At 41.4% G+C, this 15,900-nt stretch overlaps 1 protein-coding gene across 1 annotated transcript in view; it reads left to right on the top strand.

Annotated features, from left to right (window-relative positions):
- Positions 1-15,900, top strand: part of LOC109922578 (glutamate receptor ionotropic, NMDA 2B-like) — a 263,374-nt gene that overhangs the window by 200,665 nt on the left and 46,809 nt on the right. The window contains exons 5-9 of the mRNA XM_048617643.1: positions 640-845; positions 6,539-6,707; positions 9,164-9,317; positions 10,553-10,678; positions 13,081-13,310. Of these exons, the coding sequence (XP_048473600.1) occupies positions 640-845; positions 6,539-6,707; positions 9,164-9,317; positions 10,553-10,678; positions 13,081-13,310 (885 nt within the window). The remainder of the gene's footprint in view (positions 1-639; positions 846-6,538; positions 6,708-9,163; positions 9,318-10,552; positions 10,679-13,080; positions 13,311-15,900) is intronic.

Here is a 15,900-nt window from a genome sequence, read left to right as displayed (position 1 = left end):
GGGGGTGGTGCAGGGAGTTTGTGCATTCTCCCTGTGTCTGTTAGGTTTCTGCTGGGTGCTCTGGTTTCCTCCCACAGTCCAAAGATGTGCAGGTTAGGTGGATTGGCCATGCTAAATTGCCCATAGTGTCTAGGGATGTGCAGACAGGTGGATTAGCCACAGGAAATAAAGGGTTATGGGTATTGGGTGGGATGTTCTTCAGAGGATCAGTGCACACTCAATGGGCCAAATGGCCTGCTTCCACACTGTAGAGTTTCTGTGATTCTAAACCTCAAAATGACACAAATGTGACAGGATTCTGAATATGATACCAATGGGACATCATTCATGGCAATGCTGCATCTGGCATGATTCTCTGACCATTAATTAATGGCTCAGGACATGGTAATGTTGTTAAATTACTGGATGAATAATATGGAAACTGTAAGTTCAAACCCCAGTATGGCAGGTCCAGCCAAAGAACAAGTCACATAGGGAATGTCGTTCAGGAAATCATGGGCATGAGGTTTGCTTGATCTGACTCCAAGGTGCGTTAGTCTTCAATTGACCAGCCGGTGACACATTTGCCATGTGCCCTCACTTGGGTGTTGCTGGTTTGTCAGTCGTTTGACTCATCAGGTTGTGTTTGCTTCTCTGCAGGTCGGGAAGTGGGAGGCGAAGAGGCTGACGATGAAATACCATGTCTGGCCCCGGTACTACTTGTTCTCAGAGTCGGAGGAGGAAGATGACCACTTGAGCATTGTCACGCTGGAAGAAGCACCATTTGTCATTGTGGAGGATGTTGACTCACTGAGTGGAACGTGCATGAGGAACACAGTGCCCTGCCGGAAGCAAGTTAAATCCACGTACGTTTTGGCAATTTTGTTACATTTTACTTTTTGAACGATGGTTCTCTAATGGACAATACAGCCGGGTGGAGGCCTGCCTTTAACAATTGTAGAGGCTGAGGTAGTGCTGATAGGTAGTATAATGAGTGACCATTCTGCCTTGGTGCCAAAGGCAGACTTCTATCCCTTTGGTTGTATGGGCCCCGGTTCTGCTTGAAAGGGAGAATTTTTATATATATTTTTGTGTAAAGTATATGTTGCAAATTCTTTACTCAAATGGAATGAAGGCAGGGAAGTGGAGTTGAGGATTATCATATTAGCCATGACCTCATTGAATGGTGGAGCAGACCCAATGAGGTAAATAGTCTACTTCTACTCCTAAGTTTTATGGTCTCATAGAGTCGTGATTCTTTGGAATTTTCTCCTCCAGCTAGGGCATAGAGTACCTACAAAACAGGTTGATAGGTTCTTGAATACTAAGACAATTAAGGGATATAGGAATAATATGGAAAGGTTAAATTGAGATCTTGAATGGTGGAGTTAGGCTTGAAGGGCCGAATAGACCGGTCCAGCTCCGCTTCCTTATACTGTTACATGATGAAATTATCAAAGAAAAGAAGCAGTTACACAATCTACATTAAATCAAGGAAATTGGAATGCAATTAAATTTCTCATTAGCTGTTCCATGATGTGTCTCCTAGAATCCCTTATCTCCTTGCAGCCAAGGAAGATTATCTGCGCAAATGAGAGCCTTGTACCTCTGGTCGTCCTAATATTTTTGTCAGATCTATTAATCCTGCAGATAGTTGCATCACGCCCATGAAATGCAAACAGATTGGAGAAGCTTCTGCCCTCCAGGAGCACGGAACAACTGCAGCCGGTTAAAAAACCAGTACAACACAGAGGCTGCTTCAGCAACAGAGGTGCCTTAGAAACAGAGAAGAAGAAAGATCGCTGACCACCCGGTTTGCCTTTGACTTTCCTAGTACTGTATCATCAAGCGATACAATGACAATGGAGTCATTCAGTAATCCTGACAATCAGTTGCCATCAATTTGTCAACAGGAGACTCAGACATGTAGAACAATTGAAACAATTGGTCCTAATTTGTCTAATTCTCCTCAGTCTACATATACTTACCTCATTGTCTCAAATTTCAAAATGTTATCTTCTGAAAGAGATTGAATTTGGCCCTTGATAGGGTGTACAGTAGAAATTGTTCCCATTCACATACACAGGTGAATTTAAGTAAATTGGCAAAAGAAGCAAATGTGACAAAAGACAAAGACTTTTCCCACAATCAGTGTTTAGAGTCCAGAACACACTGCCTGACAAGTGAGGTAGAGGCAGGTTTAATCAATACGTTGATGGATGTTAGATATGTTTGAAAAGACATCATTTGCAGGGTTGCAGGAATAAGGCTGGAGAATGATATTGAGTGAGATGCTCACGTGGAGAGCCGATGCAAACATGTTCTGAAGAAGGGTCTAGGCCCGAAACGTCAGCCTTCCTGCTCCTCTGATGCTGCTTGGCCTGCTGTGTTCATCCAGCTCTACACCTTGTTATCTCAGATTCTCCAGCATCTGCAGTTCCTACTATCTCTGGGTCAAATGGTCTCCTTTTTAATGGCTTCCATTATAATTATTCTGCGATTTGGTTTTGAATGAATCAACAATGACAGTTTATATCATGGAAATGTGATTGTGTTCAATCAATTGACCACTTGCTGAAATATTATTTATTATATTAATCAAACCCACTGGACGGGAATCCATAGGATCAGGTAAACACTTTTTTATGTCAGAACCAACACTGAGTTCAATAGGAAGTAAAATTAGTTGTAGTGTAAGACCAGAGTTACACAAATACTTCCCACAGTCTGCAGTTTCTTTAATTCATTTGTGGAATGTGTGTTGACCAGCAAGGCCAGCATTTATTGTCCTTAGCTGAGTGGCTTTAAAGAGTCATTAGCAGTTCATAGCATTCCCTACAGTGTGGGAACTGGCCATTCAGCCCATTGAGTCCACACCAACCTTCCAAAGAGCATCCCACCCACACCATAACTCTGCATTTCTCATGAACAATCCTCCTAACCTACATATCCCTAGACACTATGGCAATTTAGCATGGCCAATCCATCTACACTGCATGTCTTTGGACTGTGGGAGGAAACCCACACAGACGCAAGGAGAATGTACAAACTCCACGTAGACGGTCACCTGAGGTTGGATTTGAACCAGATCTTCTGGCATGCTGAGGCAGCACTGTTAACCACTGAGCCACTATGCTGCCCTAAACTGCCTACAACTTTTTTCAATCCATTCATGGGATGTGGATGTTGCTTGCACCTCCGACATTTGTTGCCCATTCCTATTTGCCCTTGTACTGAATGGCTAGCTAGGTTACTTCAGAGGCTATTTAATAGTCCACCACATTATTGTGGGTCTGAAGTCACATATGGGCCAGACCAGGTAAGGAAAGCAGTTGCCTAAAGGGCACTAGTGAACCAGATGGGTTTATACAGCAATTGAGGATAGTTTCATGGTCACCATTACTGAGAATAGCTTTATATTCCAGATTTATTAATTTAAATTAAATTCCATCAGCTACCATTGAGGATTTGAACCTGTGTCCGTAGAGCGTTTACCTGGGCCTCTGAATTATTCATCTAATTTCATTATCATTGTCATAGACAAAGGGGGAAATGAGGGTGAATTTTAGTTATGATTGCTTTTCCTCCCTTCAGTCCAATCTCAGCGAGATACTGTTGATTTACCCCTTTCCCTTTTAATATCACTTCTTATTAAGGTAGGCTGAAAGGTATTCCCAAAACCCTGGTTTTTGGATTCCATCTTTTGAACTAAGCCCATAGCAAAAACATTTCATAGAATCTCTACAGTGTGCAAGCAGGTTATTCAGCCCAAGTCCACACCAGCCCTCTGAAGGGCATCGTCTCCAGATTGACCCCATCCTTGTAACCCTGCATATCCCATGGATGACCCACCTAGCTTGCACATCCCTGAACATTATGAGGCAATCTGGCACGGCCAATCCACCTCACCTCCATATCTTTGGACTGTGGGAGGAAACCAGAGCACCCAGAGGGAACCCATGCAGACACAGGGAGAATGTGCAAACTCCACACAGGCAGTCATCCAAGTCTGGAATTGAACCCAGGTCCCTAGCACTGTGAGGTAGCAGTGCTAATCACAGAGCCACTGTGTCACCCTAAAATGCATTTAAAGATAGGTTTGTTTACAAAAAATTCAAAAGATGGGAGAATTGCATTGTCACTGAAACCATATCCTAAGCACTCAGGAAGTTAAGGAGGACAGGACCAGACAGGAGACAGGAGACCCTGAGGAAGAGTCAGTGGATACGAAACGTTAACTCTGATTTCTCCTCACAGATGCTGCCAGACCTGCTGAGCTTTTCCAGCAATTTCTGTGTTTGTTGCAAATTAAAAACTTTGGTAAATCCAGAGGTATTAAAAATCAGTTCACAGTTGCAACTTCTCAGATGTCAATATCCAGTGGTGGTCGATCAGTGATTATATCCAATAGTTATCCTTCTTGCAGGCAAAGTGTAGGATTCTTTCCAGCCAGCAGCGTGGGGGGTAGGGTTGGCAATCTGAGGCAGGTTACCAACTCAGCCTGGAGTCCAGCTCTCCCTTTGGAAGTTAAACAACAACTGACTTATAATCGCAAAATTGTATCCTGAAGCAATTAAACAAGCTCAGATTTTAGTCAGTCATAAAGATAGTCATTTCAGATACTGTGGGCCCATCTTGGTGGGATAATTGGAAGGTTGTTACACTAACAATGTAGCTTTATTTCCCCAGGCATAGTTACCATTGCAAAGTGAAGAGGGAATTGTAAGAACATTAAGGCCCACTTTAACATGATATATTTTGAAAGTTCCCTTTGTCCAGGGTTGGCTGGAGGGAGTCAGCTCAGCTTGAAGCCCTCTGTATAAGCTTTTATATAAATGCATCTACAATTCAAAGGGTTCAGAGCTTCTGGAAATATGATCAACCTCAGCTGTTTTATGAGTCCAGCAAAGTTGTCCATTTTTGAAAGAAACAGAATTTAGACATCAAAATGTAAGGGAATACATTTTCTGGGGTATTTCTGTTCATGCCCTCTGTCATGATACCTTTAAAACACTGTCTCCCGCTACCCACATTGCTGAGATTTGGACTCATATAAAGGCTCAACCTATGATGGATGGCAGATCTGTTTCAGTAGAAGACATCAAATTGCTTTTCTAAACAAAAAACAAACAGGTAGTTACATGGTCATCAAAGCTTTTTTTAAACAGAATTTTTTATTATCTGAATTTAAATTCTCCAATTACTGGTGAGATTTGAACTTCTGCTTCTGGATAGTTGACTCAGAATGTTATATTGCTAGTCCAGTAACAAAAACCACTATATCACTGATTCCTTTTAGGACTCCTGAGTCTGCAGTTATGTAACTGCATTGTGTTCACCCATTCTGCCAACCAACACTTTTAAAGTTATATTTCCTTCCACTTGATAAAATGGCATATTATTATGGAACAAAAACAGAATGTTGTCTTATGCTCACCATTTCAATTCACATTGTCTGTCTTAGGCTGACTTTCTTTGTGTTCTGGCTGACATGTTTGGGGTCCCATGTCAATTGTCCCTGTTACCATTATATGATGCGTTACTGGCTGAATCACTCTGATTCCATAACCATTCTGCAAATTGGTAAATGTCACACTGTCATAACATTATGTTCCAGCTAAAACTAAAAGTGAAATTTATTGAAAAGTTAAGGTAATTACACAGGAGCAATGTATACAGCAAAAAATAAAAATAAAAATTGCGACAGGCAGGAATTTTTGTTAGAGATGCTTTTGGTATACCATAGTAATTTCACCATGAAAGCAGTGAAAAAGGTCGTGTTTATGCTCCTTCACGCACTTGCAGGAATGTTCTGCTGTTAAAGCAATTGCAGTTCCAAGGCAAGTCCTCACAATATTTGATTTACTCAATGCACAATCTGTTCCAAAATAGCAAAAGGACCTGAATTTTATCCAACACTATTTTGTGACCTGAATTCCTGATAAATCTTTCTGTAGCAGTGATCCTACCACATACCTTGTTGATTTGCCTTCACTGAGTTAGTCTGTGCAAAGAGTTAATCAAATATCTTAGAATTGATATATTCTGTTATGTATTCCCTTGAGGTGGAGAAGGTTTATTCGAGGAGCAAAGAGAGCTGTTCTCAAAGTCTAGGCAAGCAAGACATTAATCATTTCAAATACTGAAATAAATAAGATGCCAAAAGTCCTTTTCTGATTGTTAAGTAGATATGTTTGCTTTAGGTATCTTATTGCCACACATCACATCACTAATATCTGAAAGGCAGTGGTTAGAATAGACAAATAAATTACCTGTTGACTTTGTTGTTGCAGTAGAAAATGTTCTTTTAATTGGATAGGCCCATAAATGGCATGGACAAGAGGCAGAAATGACTTAAAAAGTGGAGAAATAATTGCAAAAGCCAAGGTCATAGAAGCTACAACAGTGGAAAACATGAGAATAATTCAGTGGAGAGCAATTTCTGAATCTGTAAATTATGAAGACAGTGTAAGGAGAAGACACCAATCGCTGGAAGAATCCTCGTCAGCTCTTCACAACAAAAAAACCCCATTTGTTTTGTTCTTTTTATTGCTCCCAGGAATGAGACTGAAGCAGGAATCTATATCAAGCGATGCTGTAAAGGATTTTGTATTGACATTTTGAAGAAAATTGCAAAGTATGTCAAGTTTACATATGATTTATACCTGGTGACAAATGGAAAACACGGGAAGAAAATCAACGGGACATGGAATGGCCTGGTTGGAGAAGTAAGTCAATTCTCTGTATTTGTTACCAAATAGAATCACCTCTGGTTGTGTATCACAATTAATGAGAAGCCACCAAGAGGTTCTGTGAGTTCATGCAGATGTTTAGTTGTTATGGCATTGTGTTAGTAACCCAATGTTAATTAGTTGAAACCCATCTTTTGGTAAGTTATAATCTTACATTGGATTAATTGTAGGATGCCATCTCAAAAAATGCCAATAAAGATTGTTGGTTTTAGAATCATAGAATCCCTACAGTGTGAAAGCAGGCCATTCTGCCCATCAAATCCACACTGACCCTCCGAAGACCATCCCAGCCAGACCCATCTCTACCCTATCCCCATGACTCTGCATTTCCCATGGCTAATCCACCTAGCCTGCACATCCATGGATACTATGGACAATTTAACATGGCCAATCCACCTAAACTGCACATCTTTGGACTGTAGGAGGAAAACAGAGCACCCTGAGGAAACCCATATAGACAGAAGGAGAATGTTCAAACTCCACACAGACAGTTGTCTGAGGGTGGAATCAAACCCAGGTCCCTGGCACTGTGAGGGAGCAGTGCTAACCACTGAGCTACTGTGCTATCCATGTTTTGGGGTTATGAAATTCAATAAAAATCTAGCAAGTGTCCAACAAATACAGAGCTGCTTTTTATTAATAAAGGACAGTTTGTAATTGACCTGATGAAGAATAAGGTAAGAAAATGTCTCTTTGAAAAAAAAATTGCTATCTTAAATGCCCCTACTTGTAAATTCTAATCCCTTTGCATTAAATGGCAGCATTATATTTGCCTTCCTAACTATGTGCTGTACCTGCATATTAAAATATGATTCATTTACGAGGCCACCCAGATCCCTCTGAACCACTGAGTTCTGTAATTTATCTCCATTCAATTATCTTTACATCTGGAATACAGTGCACAGCTTTGGTCTCTCTATTTGAAAAAAAGATAAAATTGTGTCAGATGCAGTTCAGAGAGAGTCCAATGGACTCATTCCTGGGACAATGGATTCATTTTATGAAGAAAGATTGAACCAATGGGCCTCTACCCAATGGAGTTTAGAAGAATGAGAAGTGATCTTAATATAATGTGTAAGATCATGGAGGGATTGGAATATACAAGTAGGGACTGGAATATACAAGTAGGGACATTTAAAACAGCAATTTATTTTCAAAAAGAGACATTTTCTTACCTTAATCTTCATCAGGTCAATTACAAACTGTCTTTTTTATTTAAGAAAAGGAGCTCTACATTCTCCTATTGTGGGAGAGAATAAAACTAGGGTGCCAAAGATTCCCATTAAACTCAAAATGTTAACTCTGTTTTTCTGTCTCCACAGATGCTGCCAGACCTGCTGAGTTCTTCCAGCAATTTCTTATTTTTATTTCAGCTTTCTGACATGTGTAGTATTTTATTTTTATTTTGGAATGAGGAGACACAGCTTCAGAATAAGATGAGATAGCAAGAACTGCAGATGCTGGAGTCAGAGATAACACTGTATGGAGCTGGAGAAGCACAGCAGACTAGGCAGCATCAGAGGAGTAGGAAAGTTGACATTTTGGGTCAGGACCCTTCTTCAGAAATGGGGAGGAGGAAGGGAGCTCAGAAATAAATAGAGAGGAGGGGTGGGGCTGGGGAAGGTAGATGGGACAGTAATAAGTGAGTGCAGTTAGGGAGTGGTGGGGATTGGTCAGTGAGATGGGAGGGGCAGAATCAATATGATTCCTTGGTCTTCAGTGAAATCTATTTGACTCTCCTACCTGATCTGGACAACACCTGATAATGTCGTCGGCTCTCCATATAAAATAGGCGACAGTAATTTGGCAACTGTTTTTACAGCCCACTCTGTTTTCCGTCTCATTTAGTCCACTTGTCAACAATTCCACAAAGGGGTTTAGCGACGAAGTTGAAACAAAGAATTTAGGAGGAAATTCTTAACAGAGAGTGCTGAACTTCCTGCTACATGCAACGGTTGAAGCATACAGCATTGAGGGATATACCAGGGAGAGGTGGAGAAGCACTGGGATGGAGGGATGAGAGGCCTATTTCTGTGCCAAATATTGTTTGTAACCCATCCACTAAAAAAAAAACTCATTTCACTCACCCATTAATATAAAAATGTGCAGGTTAGGTGGATTGGTCATATTAAATTGCCCATAGTGTCTAGGGATGTGCAGGTTAGGTGAATTAGCCATGGGTTACAGGGATAGGGTAGAGGGGTGGGATGCTGTTTGGAGGGGTGGTGTGGAGTTGATAGGCCAAATGGCCTGCTTCCACACTGTGTAGGCGTTCTACATGATTTTTAATCTTCCTGTACTGAAGGGAATAAATACTTTGTGTGATCTGTCCACATAAACTCATGGGGTTACACCAATTGACTGATTATTGGGAAATGGCTAGTGACATAGCTAATGTTCACCTTTATAAAAGTACTCCTTTCTACTTCCAGGTGGTAAGGAAGCAGGCACAGATGGCTGTTGGCTCATTAACCATTAATGAAGAACGATCAGAGGTGGTGGACTTCTCAGTCCCTTTTATAGAGACTGGGATCAGTGTAATGGTGTCTCGGAGCAATGGAACTGTGTCACCCTCTGCTTTTCTGGGTAACTGGCTTAAAGTTCAGCGCGCCTTCATTTTGTTTGTGGTCAAGGTCATGCCAATTTGAGTAATTTCAGTTCGAGACTTGACTAAATAGAATGTTTCTTTGTGACACCAATCAAGGTAATTTCACTCACTAGCTGTCCTGATCATCATGATCCTCAGAAACCCCAAGACGTCTCAGAAGAAGTCATGCCTTCTTAGTCCGATTGTTCTGAGTTGAATTTGCATCAGTCCTGGAACACAAAATCATAAGACCCTGCAATGCCACACTGAGGCAGTAACACTGTACTGAAGGCAATGCCATTTTTTGGATGAGACATTAAACCAAGGTCCAGAATGGGCTTTAAGATATCCCATTGCACTATTTTGAGGAAGCACAGAGTTATCCATGATGTTCTGACCAATACTTAACCTTCAATCAAAAATGCAAAAATTCATTATCTGGTCATTATCACATCATTGATTTTGGAAGCTTGCTGCATTCAAATTAACTGTCATGTTGTAACAGTGACCAAATTTCGAACATCTCATTAGCCACAAAGCACTTGGAGATTTCTGACAGCTGTGAAAGGCACCATAAAATTGTAAGCCTTCCTTCCTCACTTCTTTCCTCTTGTCTTCCTTGTCATCTTCCTCCTCCCTCAGCCCTCCCTTCCTTGATCACAACATTAACTTGAACGTCATTGGCTCTCTTGTTCAACATAGAAAGGAATTTCTATTCTCAACCTTGTTGATGCCTTTCCAAATACTATTTCTTTGCTTGTTCACAAAATTACCAGCAGGACCCAGGTCAGTGCCAGTGATAATTAAAATCTGTGCATTGTGAAATCTGGGTTTTCACATTTTGGGGTGTGCCTTCCACCTTTTGCAATAGAGCTTTGACTGAAAACCACAATACTTAATGACAGACAATTCCATTCTATAACGAGTTTGGTTGAAGGATTCCTTCTGATGTTGAGAAGTGTAGCAAATGACAGCCATGCTAGTGGCATCCCGAGAATAAATTTGAGAAAAATACCTTAATTTAAGTAGTTCACCGTGGTGAAGATTCATGCCATTCTTGCTTAAGATACGCTCCATGTTTGTGTGGTGACGAAAGGTATTACTAAGCTGATTGGACGGTCATTCTCTCCATGACACTCACTATCTCTGTAACAGCAGTGTTTTGGGTGCAGGGGGATTAATGTATAATGTGTTGATGCTATGGACTCTAACACTTTGCTTTCCGGTGCAACAGAGCCATTCAGTGCAGATGTCTGGGTGATGATGTTCGTAATGCTCCTGATTGTCTCTGCTGTCGCAGTGTTTGTCTTTGAATACTTCAGCCCTGTGGGATACAACCGATGTCTCGCTGATGGAAGGGGTAAGCTGCTGTATTTGTGCCATTGATCTCTTAGGCAGCCTCGCATTCTATATATAAAATATCTTACAGCTGGATTTGAATGGAATGCTTGCTGTAACCCAATTACAGAGTGGCAGTAAACAATTGTGTTTGCTGCCTCACTTCAACAGATTTTTCCTGAAGCAAGGGATCTGTTGAAATCTACACTGCTCTCCAAATCTGTATATCAAACTTCATCAATTAGATTCCAGCCTTTATGTCTCACACACACTTGTATATCTATTGTTCCACTCTTAATCCACCCAATTTTTTTATTCACTTGTGGAATGTGGATATCGTTGGCTAGCAGCATTTTATTGTCTGCCCCTAGTTGCCTTTGAGAAGGTAATGGTGAGCTGCCTTCTTGAACCACTGCAGTCCACATGCTGTAGGTTGACACACAATACCCTTAGGGGGGGAACTCCATGATTTCGACCCAGCGACAGTGAAGGAACGGCAATATATTTCCAAGTCAGGATGGTGAGAGTCTTGGAGGGGAACTTGCAGGTGATGTTGTTCCCATATATCTGCTGCCCTTATAGATGGAAGTGGTCGTGGGTTTGAAGGGTGCTGTCTAAGGATCTTTGGTGAATTTCTGCAGGGTATCTTATGGATAATACACACTGCTACTACTTAGCATTGGTGACTGGATCTTTTTAGTCTTTTGTTCAGGGTGGTGCTATATTTTGATTAAATTGTCTTTATAGCACCACCCTGACCCCTCAGATTATATTCCAGTCTGTAGCTCACACCTAGTTCTGTGTTATTCTCTAGACAACATAAACTGTATTTAATTTTGGACTGCTTCCAGTAAAATGTTATTTTTATTGTAATCCACCCAAACCCCATTCGTTGTTACATAATCTGTTGTTGCAATTGTGTGATATTATAAGCTATGTTTTTAAATTTAGGGTAAACAAAAGGGGTCATGTGATGTGTTCTGAAGTCAGCCTGAGTGGTTTAATAATTAGAGATCAAAGGAGAGTTTGAATCATTTTCCTGGGAAGAAGGTGCAAGACATATTTACTTAGAAACAATGGCAGCATTGACCAAGTTCAAAATTGATAAACTCTTAGCCTCCCAAAGACCCAGAAAGGTGCTGAGGTTGTGTACAGTCATGCTGTAAACTCTCTACTTACCCTTACGATGTAAGAGAGTTGCGGCTAAAATTGGTTAACCAACAGGGGAATGGGTCTGGGTGGGATGCTCTGAGGGTCGGTGTGGACTTGTTGGGTCGACAGGCCTGTTTCCACACTGTAGGGATTCTATGAGATTTCTACCTGAATGCAAAGTTGATGTGTTTCACATTGAGAAAGGAAAGAGGGCAGAAGAAGCCATGTTTGAGATTAGGTAACAGGGTTCTTTAAAAATCATAGACCAGCAGAAGGTTCTGTGTGGTCAGTAGAAAGAATGAGCTTTACAATGTTGCGAACTACCACAACTAGAGCTAGGATGGAGACAGTCTGAGTCAAAGACACTCATCCTGCCACCTTCTAAGAATTTGTTCTTGAGTAGGAATCGGGGAAGACACATCATCAGAAGAGGCTTTACTGCTGTTAATAGATTTATGAAATTCTCTGGAAACAGTGGAAACCACCTTGAGACAGGTACTCAAAGTTACCACTGAGCGAAACTGGAATAAGGAGAAGCTGGGAGCAACTGCGGACTGATTGCTATATATCCTGTAGCTGACCTAACAGCGTCTTGGCGAGTCAATCCATTGTGAAACTAACTCCAGACTATCTGTACAAAAACAGAAATTGCTGGAAAAGCTCAGCAGGTCTGGCGGCATTTGTGGAAAGAAATCAGAGTTAACGTTTTGAGTCAAGTGATCCTTCCTGAGGAAGAGTACGCTCGACCCAAAACATTAACTCTGATTCCTCTCCACAGACCTGTTGAGCTTTTCCAGCAATTTCTGCTTTTGTTTCTGATTTACAGCATCCGTAGTTTTTTTTAGTTTTCATCCAGACTTTCTGTTATCCTGTTAGAACCATCTTGAGCTCCTAAATTAAATTAAAATCTCTAACATACTCCCAGGTACTTTTCTCTTTCCAAGTTGAGGTACTTGGAATAACCTAAGTGGCCAACTCATTGTCAAAATCTACTCCCTAGCCTTCCAGCAGTAGATTCAGCTTAGAGCACAGTGGGGCAGTTACAATTTCCCTCAATTGCACATGTCCCCCTGGTCACTGCTGTAATACATGTCCTATGAGCATCTTATCAGACCTTGGATTGAATCGGATGTCAACAATGTGATACTGAGTGAGAAGCCAATGGCTTCCAGCATTCATGGGCCTGTACCCTCACAAAGCCTTCACTCAGATCGGATGATGGTGGGGCCACAGCTTTGAAACCATTAACCTATCCCGTATCTTGTCCTGCAGAACCAGGAGGGCCTTCTTTCACCATCGGCAAAGCCATCTGGCTGCTCTGGGGCCTTGTTTTCAACAACTCGGTGCCAGTCCAGAACCCAAAGGGAACCACGAGCAAGATTATGGTGTCAGTTTGGGCCTTCTTCGCTGTGATCTTCTTGGCCAGTTACACAGCCAACCTTGCTGCATTTATGATCCAAGAGGAATATGTGGACCAAGTATCGGGCCTGAGCGATAAGAAGGTAAGGTTCCAGGTACCTCCAACCCAGACCTTGAATAGCTGAGTGACTGTTCCCTATAAATTATTGATTTGACATCAGAAAACCAATGTTTCTTTATTGGTTAGCAAACGTGGCATACTGTGAATTCGGCTTCGCATACTTCCTGATCTGGGAATTAAGATTTATTTTAATTTCTTTTAAAAATCTGTAGTTAAGTGAAGTTTAGACTCACAATGGTGTACCCTAAGATTTGCACAAATAAATGAATTTGTGAAAGAGCAATGAGATTTTCCTGCATTATTATTTGTACGTACTAAGTACTGTCACTATTTTATCAAATATAGCCTTGGTAGATTGGCTAGAATTACTGGAGGCACCTTTTCCCAGGACAGGGTAGCTATATCAGGATCCAAGAATTGAAAATTGGGGATCTAGAGGGACTTGCTGTGTTCAGCTTGGAGTCTGAGGGCAGGATTAGCAGCAGCAGTGGGGCCCACGGTTTCTATCCCATCCCTTCTTCTTCAGTGCAATTGGTTTCACCAGTGACAAGGAAGTGGAGAGGAACACAGGAGCAAATACTTTACAGGGTAACCCAGACTATCAGAGCTATGTGCATGCATGTGCGTGAAACACTGAGCTTGTGGAAGAGACGCAAAAGGAATTATTATAACTGGACTTGCAAGGATGGAAACCCTATGGGACTGGTAAAATACCCATTTAAGGCCAGGATCAGTATTCTCTGTTATTGTTTTTGAAAAATGGATTCGGTTAAAATTACTGCTCGCACTTAGATTATTCATTCTCAAGATGTTGGTCTCGTTGGTAAGGCTGGCCTGTTTTTGCATATCCCTCAGTTCCCCTGGGAAAGTAGCAGTGGGCTTTTTTCTTGAGAACTTCTGCAGCTTTTAATTCGTTGGCCCCTAAATATTTGGCTTCTATTTTACAAAGTCCATGAGTTTGCATTTGTTTTTAAAATCACTCCAAGGGCTTGCCTCTCCTTACCTTCTAATCTCCTCTGGCCCTCCAAACTTCCAAGATGTCTACCCAGCTCACTTTCTAACCTCTTGTATATTCCCTGCTTTTACTTGCTCCACCATTTAGGTGATATTGCTTCAGCTGTCTGCACCCTAAACTGCACAATTGCCTCCCTAAAACTCTCCTCCTCCCTTTCCACCTTTAACAGACTCCTTAAACCCACATTTTTGAGTAAGCTTTTGGTAATTAGGTATGCTTGTCTTTATTGGTCAGTGCATTGAGTATAGAAGTTGGGACGTCATGGTGCAGCTGTACAGGACATTGGTGAGGCCACTCTTGGAATACTTTTCATTTAATTCTGGTATCCCTGCCATAGAAAAGATGTTGTTAAACTTGACAAGGTGCAGAAAAGATTTACCAGGATGTTGTAAGGTTTAAGCTATAGGGAGAGACTGAATAGGTTGGGGCTATTTTCCCTGGAGCATCGGAGACTGAAGGGTGACCTTTAGAGGTTTATCAAAGCATGAGGGGCATGGATTGGGTGAATAGCCAAAATCTTTTTCCAAAGGGCAGGGGAGTCCAAAACTAGAGGGCGAGAGGGGAAAGATTTAAAAGGAAGCTAAGGGGCAACTTTTTAAGCAGAGGGTGGTGCGTGTATGGAATGAACTGCCAGAGGAGGTGGGTACAATTACAACATTTAAAAACATCTGGAAAGGTACATTAATAGGAAGTGTTTAGAGGGATAGGGGCCAAATGCTGGCAAATGGGACTAGATTAATTTAGGATGCCTGATTGGCATGAATGAGTTTCACTGAAGGTTCTGTTTCCATGCTATATAATTCCATAACTCTAATTGGCCGATTACTTTAGATGTGAAATTTTGTTGAATTTTTAAAAAAAAATTGTTCATAGGATGTAAGACTCACAGGCTGCATCAGCATTTATTGTCCACCCCTAGTTGCCCTGGTGAAGTAGCTGCCTTCTCTAACTGCTTCAGTCCTTGGGGTGTAGGGACCCTCACAGTTTTGTTTGTAAGTGAGTTCCAGGATTTGAACCCAAAAACAGTGAAATAATGGTGACATAGTGCCAAGTCAGGATGGTGTGTGGCTTGGAGGGGAATGATAATTTTTAGTGGGGCTTATGGTAAGGTGGGTGCCAAGTCACAAGTGGCAGATATAATTGGTCGAGTTTTGCTCTGGGAGGAATTTCATTATCAAAATATATTCACTTCTTTGACTGTTATGTTATCCCAGAGGCACATCCTAAGCTTTTGTTTAATACAAAGCCGGAAGTTTTCAGTCCCTTCAAACCAATGTGCCCTCTAAGCTGCATGGACATGGGAAGGTCAGGAAAAGTTAGAGGAAACATAGCTTAGAACATTTTTAAGGTACCATATAAATGCACATCATTGTTATTTTTACAGTTAAGTGGCTTTCCAGATTACTTCAGAAGGCATTACAACTCAACCGTGCCAGTGTGAGACTGGAATCACATATCGGGCAGAGTGGGTACAGATGGCAGGTTGAGGACATGAATAAATCAAAAGGATTTTGTGACAATCTAACAGCTTCATAGTGACATTTACTGATACAGTCTCTCTTTTAAAATGTTCTGGAGGATTATCAGTCCAAACCTC

This window comes from Rhincodon typus, chromosome 37 (assembly GCF_021869965.1).
Source record: "Rhincodon typus isolate 14 chromosome 37, sRhiTyp1.1, whole genome shotgun sequence".
NCBI lineage: Eukaryota > Metazoa > Chordata > Chondrichthyes > Orectolobiformes > Rhincodontidae > Rhincodon > Rhincodon typus.
This window is presented reverse-complemented; position numbering and strand designations above follow the sequence as displayed.